The 16,420-nt window shown below is 38.7% G+C and overlaps 1 protein-coding gene across 7 annotated transcripts in view; it reads left to right on the top strand.

The window, feature by feature from the left end:
* Positions 1-16,420, top strand: part of HELZ (helicase with zinc finger) — an 88,885-nt gene that overhangs the window by 70,428 nt on the left and 2,037 nt on the right. For all 7 annotated transcript variants that reach the window (XR_003253779.1, XM_026067469.1, XM_026067471.1 and 4 more), the window contains 8 exons: positions 3,272-3,323; positions 4,104-4,297; positions 6,178-6,388; positions 6,875-6,951; positions 8,080-8,647; positions 9,010-9,250; positions 10,386-10,899; positions 15,023-15,329. Coding sequence is in view for 6 of the 7 variants with exons in the window: in XM_026067469.1 (XP_025923254.1) it covers positions 3,272-3,323; positions 4,104-4,297; positions 6,178-6,388; positions 6,875-6,951; positions 8,080-8,647; positions 9,010-9,250; positions 10,386-10,899; positions 15,023-15,329 (2,164 nt within the window). In the remaining variant the exon portion in view is untranslated. The remainder of the gene's footprint in view (positions 1-3,271; positions 3,324-4,103; positions 4,298-6,177; positions 6,389-6,874; positions 6,952-8,079; positions 8,648-9,009; positions 9,251-10,385; positions 10,900-15,022; positions 15,330-16,420) is intronic.

Below are 16,420 nucleotides of genomic sequence, written 5' to 3'. Positions count from 1 at the left end.
GCTACAGGGTTTTTTGACAGTACAAAAAGGGAGRCTTTCCCTTTGGCAGTCCTTCCAAAAAGAGATTTTGTGAGAATGTTTCTTTGTCAAGATACATTACTCTTTGAAACAAACACCAGTTCTCTAAAGCAGCTAGTGATGTGTCAAAAAGGCTTACAGAAAACCACAAATTAAAAAATTATTGTTGTCTTAAATAGTCATTTCTGCTCTTTCATTGTTCATGAGTGCTTCAGYCTTGAATGCATTTTAATTAATAATAAAACCACAATGTATTAATATTTTTGTTCCCTAAAACAAAATGAAAATATTTGAAAATGCAGGTATAGTAAATTTTTATTAAAAAAAAAAGAAAAAAGCGTAGAAGTCTTGCAAAAAGTTCCATATATTTTTCTCCCAGTTTGTTAGTAAACTAAGCACATGTGCTGTAGAAATCAGAAGACAGACTTTCAAACTGCTATTTCAATTTAAGATCTGAAGTGTTTTAACCGCCTATATCATAATTATAGTAAAATCTCTTCCCTCTGAGTGTAATTGACAGCTAGCATGTGGAATGACAGAACTACAGTGGGCAGGTAATACTCAAACACATACAGCAAATGGTTATGATAAGCAATACACTTTCCTTTGCTGAAGTTTTAAAAGCAATTGGTTAGCTTTGCTCATTTTAGGCCCCCTGYGTACGATATTTAGCATTCAAAGATAAAAGGCTGAAAACCTAGTGCTGATGTATCCTATGCTGAAAAAATAGGAAGAACAGCCTCCAAATACACTGTTTTGTGGTGAGTTTGTGGACATCCACGCAGCTCAGGGCTTAATTTTGATATACAGTGAAATGTGATATTGTAAAAATGACACCTTATTCAGCAGAATTGCTCTTGGATTTTTTTTTTAAGATATAAAGAACCTTTTTTGTTGTTTATTAGTTAAAAAAAGAAAAAAGTTTCAGTCCTGTCACTGTCACTCTCTGAGAGGCGAGCAGCAGTAGGATACTGGCTTGCTTCAYGGCAGCGGCGTCGGAGGGGGGCTCTGCCCCCGCTGCGCTGGGTGGCCTGGCTGGGGGGAGTGGAAGTGCCTAAAGGATGGYGGGGTTTGATGGGCAGAGTCTTTATTAAAGGTGACGATGTGGAAACTGAAGATTTTCTGAACTTGTTGCTTACCGCAGGGTAGTTAACATACAGTAAATCAGGCTCTGAATTTATACAGCTCTACCTACCCACTGCTTGCTGCCTGCGTTCCAGCTTTTTGGCCTGGATTCAGGCACTTAATTGAGATGCGTCAGTGCCCTAGAGGTTTTTGTGGTCCGTGAAGACCACGAGTCTGATTAAGGGTCTGGAGAATACCCGCTTCTCCCATCTGTTGGCTAAAGGGGGATCCTGGGAGTGCCGAGGCTGGTAACTGCCTGAACTTAGGTACCTGAGTCTTGGGCCGAATTTCCTCCAGGTGCCTTTATGCAGTGCAGAGTATTAGACTGAAAGTGGGACAAGTTCCTAGAGAAAACCGAGTGCATCCTGCAGTGCTCTGAATTGCCGTCGGTCTAGCTGATGGTAACTTCCCTACAGATCTTGAGGTATAGTAAGCTGAGTGACTTGGAGGCACTCTTAGCCCATGTGGTTACTGTCTTCCCAGGAATACTGGAAAGGAATACTGTGTTGAAAATTTGCAGTCTAGGTTACTCCATACAAATGTTCTTAGATGCAAAAGCCTTGAATTATGTCGCTTTAGTTGTTTTATAGACTGACAGGGAAATGAACCTTGATCTGGAAATCTCTGAGAGACAGTAACTCCAAAGGTGTYGTCAAATGATTTTATAAAGTTGTTAAACCATGAGAACTATTAAAAGAAAAAAAAGGAAAAAGATAAACAACAAAACAAAGCCAGCGTCATCCTCCCCCAACACGGCAGTGGTCCCAGTTGATTTRTATTCAACCGTCTGATATGGTTACATGCTAAAGCTCCTGTTCAACAGGAGAACTTTTCTTTTGAATTTATCTAATGATTTGCTATTTCAGTTTTAAAAATATGGCCACTATAAAAAACAAGTATCATAGGTAGAACAGAGATTTTGTAGACGTTTATACGTACTGTGTGATGCTAATTGACAGCATAACAGATAGAGAGGTGCCTTGTATAAACCATGGGTGATTCTTAAGGCATGTAACTTCTCTAAGTTTTGTTTTAGTTTGAATCTTGCTCTCTGTAGGGAATAAACAGGCTTCTTTTATTTAAGTACTSTAAAGAAAAGTAATTATTATTTTATTTTCCAATAATTCACTTTTAAAAAGGGGGGGAAAATTCAGAGACAAGTTCTTTAATCTAGTTTCTGTATGAGTCAGCATTGTCACACCACCTGTCTACGTACCTCAACTAATTTGCTCAGACCTCTGGAAAACTGCCTAGGCTTATCTCCTGGGAGAGAAAAGTTTTGCAGCATCAAAGGCTTTTTAAATTTTATTTTAAATTTGTGAATGTATTTAGGTTAGATTAAGTAAGGAATTCCCATTCTGCAAATGGCTTAAGAGCATACGACATTTGAATATGTGCTCACATTTTATGAATATTAACTACTTAGTTGCTGCTGTAAACTCATGAGAGTGTAGGAGGGATAACTCGGTTCTGTTAACCTCCTTTCTCATGTACAATTCAGCAAGGAAAAGGAGATTCCCCAGAGTACTCTCGTCCTTGACTCTACTATATTATACTTTTCGKGTAGCAGTCACCAAGGGGTAAAGGCGACCCTCCTTTACAAATACAGGAGATGGGATAGGGAGGTAATTGCGAAGGAGGCTGGGTGAGCAGCCAAGTAAAACTGGTGGCAGCTGCTTTGCGTCCAAGGTTGAGCTGGAACCTGGAGGAACAGCTGGATCCTGCTTCCGSAGTTGGTACTGGGTGCTGCTCCTAACAAACTGAGACAGCAGGTGATAAAAGGGTGAGAAAGGAAACCCAAAGCAGCTCGCTGTAACTGTTCTCGTATCTTTAGACGGACCTTAGCGAGTGAAGGTGAAGAGAAGACCCTGCAGGGAGGGAGCGTCCCCAGAGTTCCCGATAATGACCCATGGGTTAACTGAGTTAGTGGTATTTAATATCCAACTTTGTGAATTCATAATCAGGTGATGGAATTGGACAGTTGAATGCATAAGGATAAAATGTTTAGYTTAATTTCTTTCAAACCCTGCTTTGTATTTAATTCAATTATAATGTTCAGTTGAAATAAAGATGCTTTGCTTTATGTTAAGTCTGCAAAACTTCACTACTGTTATTTTTCCCTTTAAAGGGCAAGGTCCATCATCATAACCAGAATGACCACTTCCCACCTGATGGAATTGGTAAGTATCTGCTGTTACTGGAGGAATTCCTCCRAGCTTGCACTGACTGGGCTTCAGTGAAGTTGATAGTAATTTGACATGAATTGAGTATCTGGTCTGTTCTCTGTTTGAAAGCCATTTACTTCTTGAGTGCATTTGGAAAACAGATTACAGGCTGGAAAGTAGACATTAGGTATTTCCCATGCTATCCTTTTGCAGGTGTTGYGCACACTGACTTTAGAGCCTTATCACAGCATAGGCATTGGCCTGTTAAAAATGGTTGTGTTTTAAATTCCTGATATAAAATACTGTACCAGTATATTCGCACTATAAAAGTTAAAACGTTATAGTGCTTGCGCTGTTATATCATATATTTTGGACTTATATTGTGCTTTCATCTATCAGATACTACTGGTAATACTTTTGCAAGGTAGCATCTAACAGTTTAATGCTTTTGTTGTTAATTTAAAATGCATTCGTTTAAAACTTGTCTTCCCTGCTAAAGAAAGGAGGATAATTCTGTTGGCATGTTTTATTGGTTTGGGATGCTCTTTCATTAACACAGTTACCAACTACCTGTTTCTCTATATCTCAGCTCACATTTTCTGCCTTTTCAAATTTCTGAAATGGGATACAGGATTTGCTATATGATTAATGCTTTTTCTGTCTATATCAGACCTATCCTGTAATGAGAGTTGCCCTCACGCTTTGTGAAGATAAATGCTATTAGGATGCAAAAGGAAACAAAGAAATAGATGGTCTTCATATTCTTTTTCTGTTTATATCTTCTTTATTTTTCAGTTCAGCCCAACCCTTCTGTCCTAATCGGAAATCCTATCCGAGCATATACACCTCCCCCTCCTCCTCTGGGACCTCACCCCAACCTGGGGAAATCTCCAAGTCCTGTTCAAAGGATAGATCCACACACTGGGACAAGTATTCTATATGTACCTGCTGTCTATGGAGGAAACATGGTCATGTCTGTGCCTTTGCCTGTAAGAATTCTTTTTTTTTTCTTTTTTTTTAATTTTTGTCCATTTATTGTATGTATAAAAATGAATGGCAAAATCAGTTAGTGAATATTTTGCTAAGTTTTCCAGCACTTCAGTTCAAATACRTGGGCTTAGCTAGCTCTAGGAGTGGCTGTACAGAAGACCACCAGAAAATGAGGACTTAGAAATGTTGCTCCCACAAATAATACTAGGCAGTCTAAAAGCAATTTCATGTTATTGCCATCTGGTGTTTTTTTTCAGCTGTAGATATAGACACACCAGTGGGATCTGTCTCATCTGACTTGAGATATCTGCATCTGAATTAATTGCCTAGTCCACTTCTTAATCATTGGAGAGACATAGGCAATTCTGATGAAGCTTATTTCTCTTTATTGACTCATACGGTCTAAATGACCAGCTTTGACCATAGATGTCTGAATGTAAGGTGTTTGAAGTGAAGTGATATGAAGAATAAGCATAATGGGATGTTTTCCCCTTCCAGAACRTCACGGTGAATCTGATTCCTCTCTGATCACTTTCTCTGTAGCACTTAAGACCACAATGAAGACACTTTATCAGGCCTCTTAGACCATTTATATATGAAATTTTGTATTACAAATAGAACTATCCCAACAAAACTTACACAAATTAAAGAAACAGTCTCTGATTTATATCTAATATTCACAGTCACATATTCCAGGAAGAAATCAGGTAGGAAGGAACAAAGGCTACAGAAGTAATTTTGTGTGGAGTAACATGTATGCATGGTACATGACTCCTGAAGACTCTGGGGAGGACACCGAACCCACACATGGGTTGTATATGTGTASAATGCCATCCCGAATCCTAAGCATCTGCTTAGAATTTTGCTTAGTTCATTCATTTTTTTAATAGTTACAGTAGTCTTCTATGGAAGTTTAGCTTATGGTTGCTGTATTGGGCCTTGCTGTTAAGAASTCTGGTTTCAGTTGATGTCTTAGATCAGCTGGCAGCAATAGATTGGTTTTCTTTGCTAGGTCAAGTTATTTTCCTTTTTCCTAGCTTACCAGAAATCAGAATTTGATGAATAAATTTAAAGGCAATGAGAAGGCCAGCAGCTGTATCTTTGTCATGCTTGCTCACATTATATTAATATCAAACCAAGACAATTTAGAAATTTCTGTTTTATTTTTTAAGGAGTAATGTATTTTTATGTATTTCCAATCAAAAGAAATGTATGAAAAATAAGTATTTTAAGCTCACCTTCCCTGAGGATGGATTTTTAAATGATTAAGTGGGAAGACTGAGGTACTAATGAGATGRCTTCCTTTAGAAAGAAACTTACTGGAGATGATTTGAGATTGTACAGATGGAATAGTAGCCTAAAGCTAGAGTTCAAAGTGCACATTTCAAGGACAAATACTAATTTAAAAAAAGAATTGCTTGGAAGATGTTTGCTTAAAACAAGTAGGAATTAAAATATGATTATGTTCATGTAAGATAAAATGATTTCTTTTTGATCTATTTTATTTAATTTCACCCACTTCTATTTGTTTAGAGAAGAAGTCAATATAAAATTTATTGAAATAGAATTTGTTCATCAGTCTTTTCTCTTTTTTCTTGAAAACACTGAAACAAGACTGGTGGGTGTCCTCCCAGCATTTCTGCCCAGGGTAATCCTCCAAAATCTCYTTCTGTGTTGCCCCTTGCTGCTAGGCCTGCCCTTATTGCTCTCCCTTTGCAGCATTACCTGCAGCCATGTGTTACGGTGTCAGGTCATCTGATATATGGAAAACTGCTTGTTAGTGATCTCACATCAATGTGCTTGTTACTTTACTTCCTTTAATGTACCTTGACAGATTGCATCTTTTCTTCTTCTTCTTTTTTTTTTTTTAATTTTGTAGGTACCATGGACGGGGTATCAGGGTAGGTTTGCAGTTGACCCTCGAATCATTACTCATCAAGCAGCTATGGCATATAATATGAACCTGTTACAGGCGCATGGGCGGGGGTCTCCTATACCTTATGGCCTGGGACATCACTCACCAGTTAGCATAGGACAACAGCAGCAGCTTCAGCATCAAGACAAGGAGCAACATGAACAAAGTCGAAATGGTGAGTCATTGAAATTCCATTGCAAGTTAGTTTTATTTTGAGTAAGTTTGAAATTTCAGTAGGAAATTGTGCAAAGGATTTTTTTCTTTCTTTTTCCATTTTAAGTGAAATTGAGGGATCTGCAAGAGTGCAAGGAGTTGGGGAAATAAACTGTGTTTAGCCATAAAAGAATATCTAAGATACTGTGATGTTCAGAGGAGGGAAGTAATCAGAGGCGGTGTATGGGGGTTGTATTTGGTCTGTTTCTGCTCTGCAGTCCAGTGGTTGCTATTACTGATGTTGCTTGCAGTTAAGCTGAAAGAAGTACTTAGTGATGATTAATGCACAAAGTGCAGTTTAAAGAAGAAGCTTTATTTGGGTAAATTATATTAAATTTCTCTATTATTCTGTAACTGCTATTTTGATAAGTTTTTCTGTGTCTGACAAAGCAAAGAAAAAAAAAATTTTCCATTGAAACTAGTTAATTAATTTGCTAAACATTTTTAGGTAAAAGTGAAAGCAATTCTGGACCTGAAATCAGTAAAATTCGGACACCTGAGAAGAAACCTGTGGAATCCAAGCAGGTTGGTTTGCCTTGTTTTTTCTTTAATATTCCCTCTGTTCTAGGTACTCTTCTGTTCTTTTTGAGAAGAGATGCTGTTCATCTCTCTTTGACCTCTTCATATACCTTTGTTTTATTCCTTTTTATCAAAAACTTCCTATCATAGTTACAACATTTCTATTCCATGATAAGCCATCAGTACTGATCTCTAATATGTGTTGAGTGACACTAGGTCCCTTTTCTTCTTGCCCAGGGCTGAAGTAAAAGTTAATATTCTAGAATTGACTTTTTAAACCCTTTGTTGAGGTAAAGACCAATTGTTGGGGTTTCACTAACAAGTAAGTGTTTGCAAAAAACCTTTTGTTCTTAAACTGTTTTTAAACTGTATTAGTTTGTACATAGTAAGCCTATACCTGACATAATAAAACAGAATACTATTGTCTTTTGAATGTTTAGGAATTAATGGAAATTTCAATTAAAACATTGCATGACTAGAGATAAACAATTCTGCTAGGAATGAAGGTGAGCAGGAGAAGAGGTTCACAATGACTGTAGACTGTAGAATATTAATCTTATGGATGGCAATGCGAATAAGGAAAAGGAGTGATAATCTAAAATGGACAAATAAAGGATTACTTTTTCTTTTAAATATGTGGTGTCAGTGTGTCCTAGAAATGAAAACAAAAGACTTAAGGCTTAACAGTTGCATGTAATTAGCTAAATTAGAGATGGTCATAAGGAAGCTGTTGGTAATTCATCCCTGCAATAACAGTAGCTACAGAATGAAATTTGATGATGACAGTGTTTGAATGTCAGTTTACATACAGAAGCCTGAAGAGAAAGAATTGAGTAGTTTTTTCTTAGTTTTCACTAAATAGAATAGTGGTAGTAGAATTAGTTACCTTCTTTCAAGAGAGGAAAAAAATCAAARTCATGAGTGAACATTAAGGAGTTAAAACAAGTTGATGCAAACTACTGCAGAATATATTTGTTCTTAAATAAAGAAAAGAGTGGTTCTAACATATATAATGTTCCCCCCCCCGCAGAAGTTTTATAAACTTTATTCATTGTTAAATGAATTTATTCATTACTGTCATGGTTTTTGCTTTTTTAGGTAAATTTTCAAAGTTTTTCCATCCTCTCTTTCTAGGTCGACTTAGAAGCAAATTCTCAGAATAGAAGCCCGGAGTCGCGTTCCAGTGTTGGTTATCCTAATGCTAAATTTCATCGCAAAGATAATCTTAACCCCAGGCAGCTGAATCTCCATCTCACCCCTCCCCACTCCCAGTATGCCGTTCCCAATCGCCACTTCCAGCACCTGTCACAGATACCAAGGCAGCCATATCCTCTGCAACAGCAGCAAAACCTTTTAAGTCAGCAACAAAATCATTTACCTGAACAACAAAACCAGTTGCCACCCCAGCAAAGCCAGGTAGTTCAGCAGCATAATCATTTGAATCAGCAGCCTCCACAACCTTCGCAGCTTTCCCCTGCTTACCAGGCAGGCCCCAGCCAGTCTTTTTTTAATAACCCAGTTCCCCACCGACCACATTCTCCTGCTGTAGATGCTGTGATTTCAGAACAACACCCCCCACCTATGTTACAAGAAGTCAGTAATCCTTTGAGGCCTATTGCACAGCACAACCCAGTTTTGCCAACCCACTTGAACAACTTCATTGAAGAGAATCCATCAGGAATGCCCATAGGGGACACTCTAGGTAGGTGACCCTTCTGTAGTTAAATTCAGACTGTGCAATTCTAATTACCCTGAAGTGAAACTGAAGAAGGTATTTACCTTTTCAGGCATATTGCTGTGAATTGGGTCATTGTTGGGTTAGTTTCCATAAGTAATGTCATTGAGCATAATTTGCTGCTTGAGGCATGTTTGAATATTCAGCACTTTATTAAAAGATTCATGTTTATAGGATTTTCTGTGTGATTTAAATAACGGGTTATGCACYGGAATGCTGTTAATATATAACAGGTCCTGGAATATACTGTAAAAAAAGGTGGGTTTTTTGACAGCAAGATCTTTAAAAAGGAGCATTAGATAATTTTTTTTTTTAAATGTTTTTTACAGATCGTATGCATGGAAATGTAGCTTTGGAAACAATAAGGCAGCAGCAACAAGCCAGGTTACAGCAGTGGAATGAACACAATGCCTATCTCAGTCAGGGCAGTATTCCATATCAACACCATCACCATCCTCACCTCCCACATCTTCCTCAGCAGCCCATTGGATTGCATCAACAGCAGCAAGTTAGGGCAAACTGGAAACTTGCCAGTAACACAGAAGATGAAACAGAGGCAACGTATACAAGGTATTCCTTTACTGAATCATCAGCATTTCTATAAAATTGAACAGCGGCACGTTATCTATAACTTAAAAGTACTACAACGGACTGCTGTTATTATGAGGGTTAAAATAGTAGGCAGTTACACTTTGTGTTACGCATTATTCTGTTAGTGTATTGGGTAGTAAAGCTGTAGTGGAAAAAATAGATTTATGGAGTTTCTCAGTGCTGTATTTATGGAATAGGGAATGGATAGAGAGTAACAGCCTTGTAGTGTTTATAAAGAAGCATCTGGGTGTAGTTTAAAGCGTGTTAAGTTGAGAATTCTTCAAATGGAATTAGTAATAAAAGTAGCAGTATTAGAATTCTGTGCTTACAAAAGCAAAACACAACAAATGCTCCCCTCCCAACACTCTTCCCCAATGAAACCTAAACTTTTCTTCCTTTTTAAAAAGCCTTTGCTCGTTTAAAAAAATCTGCTTAGTTTTGAGATGGAGCATTATGAGACAGAAATGAAGCTGTTGAACATAAACAGGAAAATGGTACCTGTGGTTGTCAACTTTATTCACATACATTATAATGGCTAGATTTTTAAATTTTCTCTGATTACTGTCATCTTCCACTGTGCTTATTTTCCATCTGAGCTGTTACAGCCATGGTAAAGCCTCCATATGCTTTCTTATCTGACTCCATAATGTGCTGAATTGAACATTCTCAGCCTTTTGAAGAAGTTTGGACRTGTATTCTACAAGTGAGGGAAATCCTTGATTGTTCTGTTCTTTTGCCTTTTAAGGGGTTAAAGTCTTTTTTTTTTAAACTGCTTGAAGTTTTTCACTTTGTATAAAAAGCTGGAAGTTCTTACCTTAGTTGTCTCTTAAGAGATAACAAAAGCTTGATTCTTCTGACTGAAAAGAAAATCTCAAGTTCTTAAAACTTTGAGATGATTCAGGTGGGTATTTTATCCAATTAATCTTCTTGTGCCTAATTTCTGATTGCTCACAGTCATATCCTTTGAAGTTAGGGTCAGTAAGCTCAAAGATGATATTTAAATTTAAATTCAGTGTTTTGTGCTTGAAGTTTTCTCAACCTCAAAAAGAGTGGATTTTTAGCAAAACACCTTTTTTTTTTCTTTTTCTTGATAACATTTATTCTGTCAATACAGATTCCAGGATTTGCTCAGAGAACTGTCACACCGTGATCAAAGTGAAAGTCGGGACTTAGCTGAAATGCCACCCCCTCAGTCAAGACTGTTGCAATACAGACAAGTTCAGCCCAGAAGCCCACCAGCACTCCCTTCTCCTTCCTGCAACTCTAATCACAGTGGTCACTTTCCTAACTTCACTGAAAACAGCAGAGACATTGAAATACCCAGTAACCCAGCATTTCAGCAGCATTTACCCCAAATATACAATCCCCCTTTCTCAATGCCATCTGAACATATAACCCCATCTCCCTTGAAATACCTGCAACCTGATGGATCATGGACTTATGCTAACCTACAGCAGAATCACCTAATGGGGCAGGGCTTTCATTATGGTATACCTCCATTGCCCCATAGATCACAACAAAACCCTTTTATACAAATACAGAATCATCAGCATGCAGTTGGTCAGGAGCCATTTCATCCACTCACATCTCGAGCAGTATCTGCTTCTTCGCTCCACAGCTTAGAAGAGGTAGGGGGTTTTTGTCTACTTATACATTTGTGTGGTGTCATTTTATTATGAAATTATATTTTGAAGTGGTCGAGAGTGCACAATACCTCACATACTAAAAACTCCTGTTGGAAATTCCTTTGAGGTAAAATTTTTCCGTATGTCTTCTCAGTTCATCCTATGTACATTTGCAGATCTCATCCCTGCAGGTACAACATTTTCTGTACTAAGCYGTAGGTCTCAGCTTTCAGAATGTTATTCAGAAGTTTTTGCAATCATTGCTCRGTTATCTGCAGGTCATTTACCTGGAGTGCAAATTAACCATGCCCTAGGTGAAAACATTTTAAATGGCTTGCTGGAAAGTCAGCTTGAACCAGCTGTCCAGYTGGCTCAGTATTAAAACAGCGTGAATGTGGCTGTATTACTTTTCATACCAGCTTAAGACAAGAAGCATACAGTTGCTTTTACATGGTCAAAATCTGATATAATAAATCCCACCTAGTCTGACCTGATTCATTGTAAAGCCATCCTATATTTTGGGGGGGCTCAGAGTATTAGAAATCAGTGCAGAGATACCCAGCTGCGTAGCGTGAATGTGGGTCCAGCACAAACCCTGCCACAGCAGAGCTGGCTCTGTCGCTGTCGGTCTTTGCTGTTCTGCGTGCTGGAGATGTATGTTAGGGGATGCGGACTRTGCGAGTGCACGCAGCTGGTTCACRTCAGGTTTTGAACAGGAATTATTAATCCCTCTTGGAAAGCAGCATGCTAAGGAGTGTGATATGCAGACATTTAGTTATATGCAGACAACAGCCAGGTTGTGCTGCAGGAATGCCAGAATTAATATTCTCAGGTAATTTTAAACTGACTGCATGTGATCCAGTATTTCTRTGTAAATTTAAGTGGCTTGTCCTGTGATAGGTTTTTGTCCAAGTTTTTGCACTAGCTGTGGCATCTCTGCTCATCACTATCCCATAAAATACATATTTCATTGTCTTTTGATTTTGGAAGTAGAAAAGATCTTACTTTTTATGTGTCTGAGCGAAACATCTAAAATGGAATTCCACTGTATTTTACAAATTTCTGTCTTTTACAGATTCAGAGAGGTTAACAGAGTCCTCAAAGTCCTAGCTAGAGCTGTAGTAAGATTTGGTTTTATAGACATTTAGGAATTCTGTGTCTCAGCCCATTAAACCACACCACCTTGTATAAAATCTAATACTTGTGACAACAGTTAATGCATCAGTACAGCGGGACATAAGAACAATGGCTCTTCAGCAGTAATAAACTAATAAATATTCCGACAGAGTTTCTGACAGCTCCTGCTATCTGAAGACAAATAGAGTGAGTCTTTATGTAATTAGTGCAAATTCATTTTATATTTCTTCTTCCTTTCAAAATATGTGACAGAAATGCCAGATGCTGTAAAAGTGCTAAAAGAGACTTACAAAGTTTGCAAGAGATTTGGTTCAGCTAGTGGGTAGAACTGAATAAGTAAAGGAGTCAAAACGCAGTCTTAGTTGTATTTTTAACAGCAATTCCTCATATGAGGCAGGTTTCAGGGGAGATGTAATGGCTGTTAGTATTTTAAAACTCATTTCAAATCCAGAATTTCATAATTAGTTTTCTATATGATTATACAAAAATATTCTTATTTTGAAATGTATAGCTTACTGTATTCTGAAGCAGTGTCTTACGTTTCTGAAATTATTATTCATTGAAACCATTTATGAAACATTACTGTTTCTAAACATTAGAGCTTCTAATAACTGACTGCTTATCAATTTATTTGAAATGTATTCATTTTAATGGATGAAAAATGTAGAACTTTTTGAAATCAGGGAGGACAACTCTTCTCAATTAATGTTAGCCAAAGTCAAGGAGTTTGTGGGGTACTAACTTGAGTTTATTTCAGTGGATGTGAGGTGCTTAAATGTGGAAAAATCTGCACAGTAACATTTATCATATTATTTTGTTTCTTTATATGAATGTATAGATTAGTCATATACATGCTATGATAGAGAAGAACTGAGTAAAGTAGACATTACATTTAAAGATAAGAGGTTTTTTAGCTTTGGATACATACAGGTAAGTCAAAGTATAAATGACCTTGTCAGACAATACAGTGGTTAGTTCACAAGCTACGCAAGTTTAAGCAGCGTGGGATTTTGAAGGTTATTTAACTAACATTTTTTGAAGATGGAGTTCTTGATGCATGTCCAGTGATTACATGTCTTCAGCAGCCTCTCAGTCACATTTAAACTCATTTTAGTAGATTAAAACCAGGGAGGTTGCAGGTTTTACAAAATGAAAGATGGTGTGAAAAACAATTCACTCAGTTACATGCAAGGTATAACGTCCTTGAAAGAATTGTGAATGGTTCTTTACCGTCTGCCACAGCTTTGTGTAACTATATAAAGCCTGTATATGAATGTCACTCGCAGGAGTATCCTGTTATCAAATACTGCAGTACCCACGTAAATTGGTATTTTTTTTCTAAATACCTCTAATGCTACACCCTCTAATATGCCTTCAATTTCAATCTGTTAATCACCACTGTTAGGAAAGCATTGTGAAAATCACTTTATTTTAAAATGTGGTTAGTTTTGTCTAAACCTGTAGGATTTTTTGCTTCAAGTTAAGCACGTTCTGAAGTAATTTTGTGATGAGAACCAAGAGTGGCCTTTAAAACGATGAAGAATTTGAGTAGGTATCTTTTAGTATGAAAATGAAAAAGCTCTAAAACTGCTAATAACCTGCTTTGGCATAATTTATAATAGAAAACAAACTGAAGACAGAGACGCGACAGTACGTCTTATTCCTTCTTGAAACATTGTTGTCATCTTTTCCATATTAAACTATTTTCTAGATCAGTATTTATAAGCTTTTGCTTGCAGATAGTCAAAGCAGATTTGAAATGCGTATCTAAGGGAATACTTACCTCATTCTGCCTGGTCTGTACTTGCAAGTGTCCAGAACGTCGATAACTTCCTAATTGCTTATCAAAAATGTGAAATTACCCATTAAACTCAATAAAAAGGATACCTTTAGACTTCGATTCAGGCTGTAACTTCTGTATTTTGTTTTTGTTTTTAACGAGCATCCTCAAGAGAATGCAGTGACAGGAAATCTAAGTGCTGTTTCACTGATAGATCATCAGAATGTGGCAGCTGTAACGAGATCTTACAGGGTCTTTCGTGCACTTTTTTTTTTTTTTTTGCTTTCTCTGTTTTTTGTGGATGATCAATAACAACTATGGGGCATTGCAAGCAAGTTCTTTTGTATGTGCTTGGYTAATTTTTTATGACATTTCATTAGGATGTTTACTTTTCCCATTACCAAGTATAGATCTACTTCAGTGACTTTTCCTTCTTTTGTGCTCTTGGTAGTTCAGTGCAGAAGGAAGCAATAACCGGTTCATTTAAACAAAAAAATTAATGCGATGGACTTGCCTTGGATCTTGAGAAAGTTTAGAGGTTCCTTAAATCGGAACTCTTAAAGGCAGCAGGATCTCCTGCCCTTTCCGTCTACAAGAGCTGCGGGATTTCTGGAAGCAAGTAATTTCTGTGGTTTCAGCTGGAGTTCTTTTCATTTTTCCTCTCGAGAGGATACACTTCACTGAGCATTTGTGCTGGGTGTACGTATGCAAAAGGCAGCGTACAGCTGTGATACCATACCCGCCCAGACCCTGGTACGCGAGTCCTTCATTTGCCCTTTGCAAGTTAAAGCCAAAGATGCCATTTTTTCTCTCTCTGTCGTAATTGAACATTTTCCCTTGCTACTGTATGTTTCTGTGTTCCCTTTCCTTCATCTGTAAATGCCGGGGATCTTTCTGCTCACTACGTTGATAGGTATCTCCCACACCGAGTGTAAGATTCAAAGGTAAAAAGGTTTATAAGAATTGAGGAAATGCAGTTGAAGCTGTTTGTACTTCCTTTCTGTTTTATGTGACTAAAATACGTGGTTGTGTACAACAGACCACTAGAAATGTATTAGTTTTTTCTATGTGCAATGAGTTTTGGGKTTTTTTGGGTTTTTTTGTAAGACATGATAGCAGGTAGATTTATATGTAAAACTGTGTATAAAAATAGCATTTGATACATGAATAAAAGGAACAAAAGGTCTTTTTTTCTTTTTTTCCTTGCAGTATGAACCAAGAGGACCAGGCAGGCCGTTGTACCAAAGAAGAATTTCCTCTAGTTCAGTCCAGGCTTGTTCTGAAGAATTAAGCACTCCTCAAGACAGTCTTGGTCAGTGTAAAGAGCTTCAGGACCACAGCACCCAGCCCCCTTTCAACTACTCGTCCCCCGAGCTGTGGGTGACCTCCTCCTCGGCCGCCCCCTTCCCAAACATTCCATGCAACGGCTCCGGCTCCAGCTCCGGCCCTGGCCCTGGCCCTGGCCCTGGCCCCGGCCCCGGCCCTGGCCGCCCCGCGCCGCCCCGCGAGCTCCTCGGTAGGCATCCGTGGAAAAGCGTTTTCTCTGTTCACAAAATATCTTCTGCTGTCCCTTCAAATCGTGACCTAGCTTCAGCAAGCCTTCGGAAAGCGTCTGTTGTTGCCGTAGTTCAGTGTTTGCTTGCAGGAGTTGCATTTGCTGCGTTGTCACGTTATTAGTGTTCTGCTGCGTTGCAGATGTCTACGGAAGAGTCCTGCTGAGTATGAGTATTTCCTCTAGCCAAAGCAATACTACTTCTTAGTCTTCCTAAAAAGTTATAGTAAACCCAGATATTCCCTTTGAGTGGTTTCAAGTGCAACTGTGTTTGTGCTAAAACGAAGGAAAGTAATGGGATTTGTTGCAGGATAAGTTATTTTTCTCCAGAATCAGTAATATTTCTTGTTGCTCTATTACAATTGGAAGGGAACCACCATAAATTGAATCAGTGATCTCAGTGTATTTCCTAGTATTTTCTGGTACTTTGTCAGAGTAATGATGAAGTATAACCTCTTATGTGGGAGAACCACCAGTAGCTGGAAATGGATAATTTAAGGAGAAAATCCCTAGGATCGAGAGTGATTGAGCGCAGAAGATGGATGCGAGGGGAAGGTTACCGGCAGAGGCAGTGGCTTGCTCCTGCGGGAAGCTTTTGGCAGCATTAGGTGTCTGTTAAAGGCGGGTGCCAAGTCCCGGGTAGAAGTTTTCGGTTCTGCGATACGGGGGAGGGAAATGGGGAGAAGCAGGATATTGCTTTGTGCCCTTGCAGTTTGGGCACTGACGATCCGCTCGCTCCTTTCTGCCTGATCCCTCCGTATCCGCCCTGGGAGGCGATTGGCGCCTGGGCTTGCGCTTTCCAGCCGGCTGCCCTGGGTCGGGAAGGGGCTCTAGCCCCTGCGGAGCCTCCTGGTGTCCCGCGCGGTCGTCTCTGCCAGTTAGCTCCACCAGCTTCGGGGGGCGTTTGAAGGGATCCTGGGAAGGGCTCACGTCTTGAAATTGTTCCAGCCTCTTGCCATGTTAAAGTACGGTCGTGATCTTTGTGGCTTTCCGCGCCGCTCCATACCGGCTCTGCGATTATCGCAAACCTCTTTCCGACGTCAGAGTTGCTCACT

This window comes from Apteryx rowi, unplaced genomic scaffold (assembly GCF_003343035.1).
Source record: "Apteryx rowi isolate R43461 unplaced genomic scaffold, aptRow1 scaffold_26, whole genome shotgun sequence".
Classification (NCBI taxonomy): domain Eukaryota; kingdom Metazoa; phylum Chordata; class Aves; order Apterygiformes; family Apterygidae; genus Apteryx; species Apteryx rowi.
The sequence above is the reverse complement of the archived record's forward strand: the minus strand, read 5'-3'. Positions and strand labels throughout refer to the sequence as shown.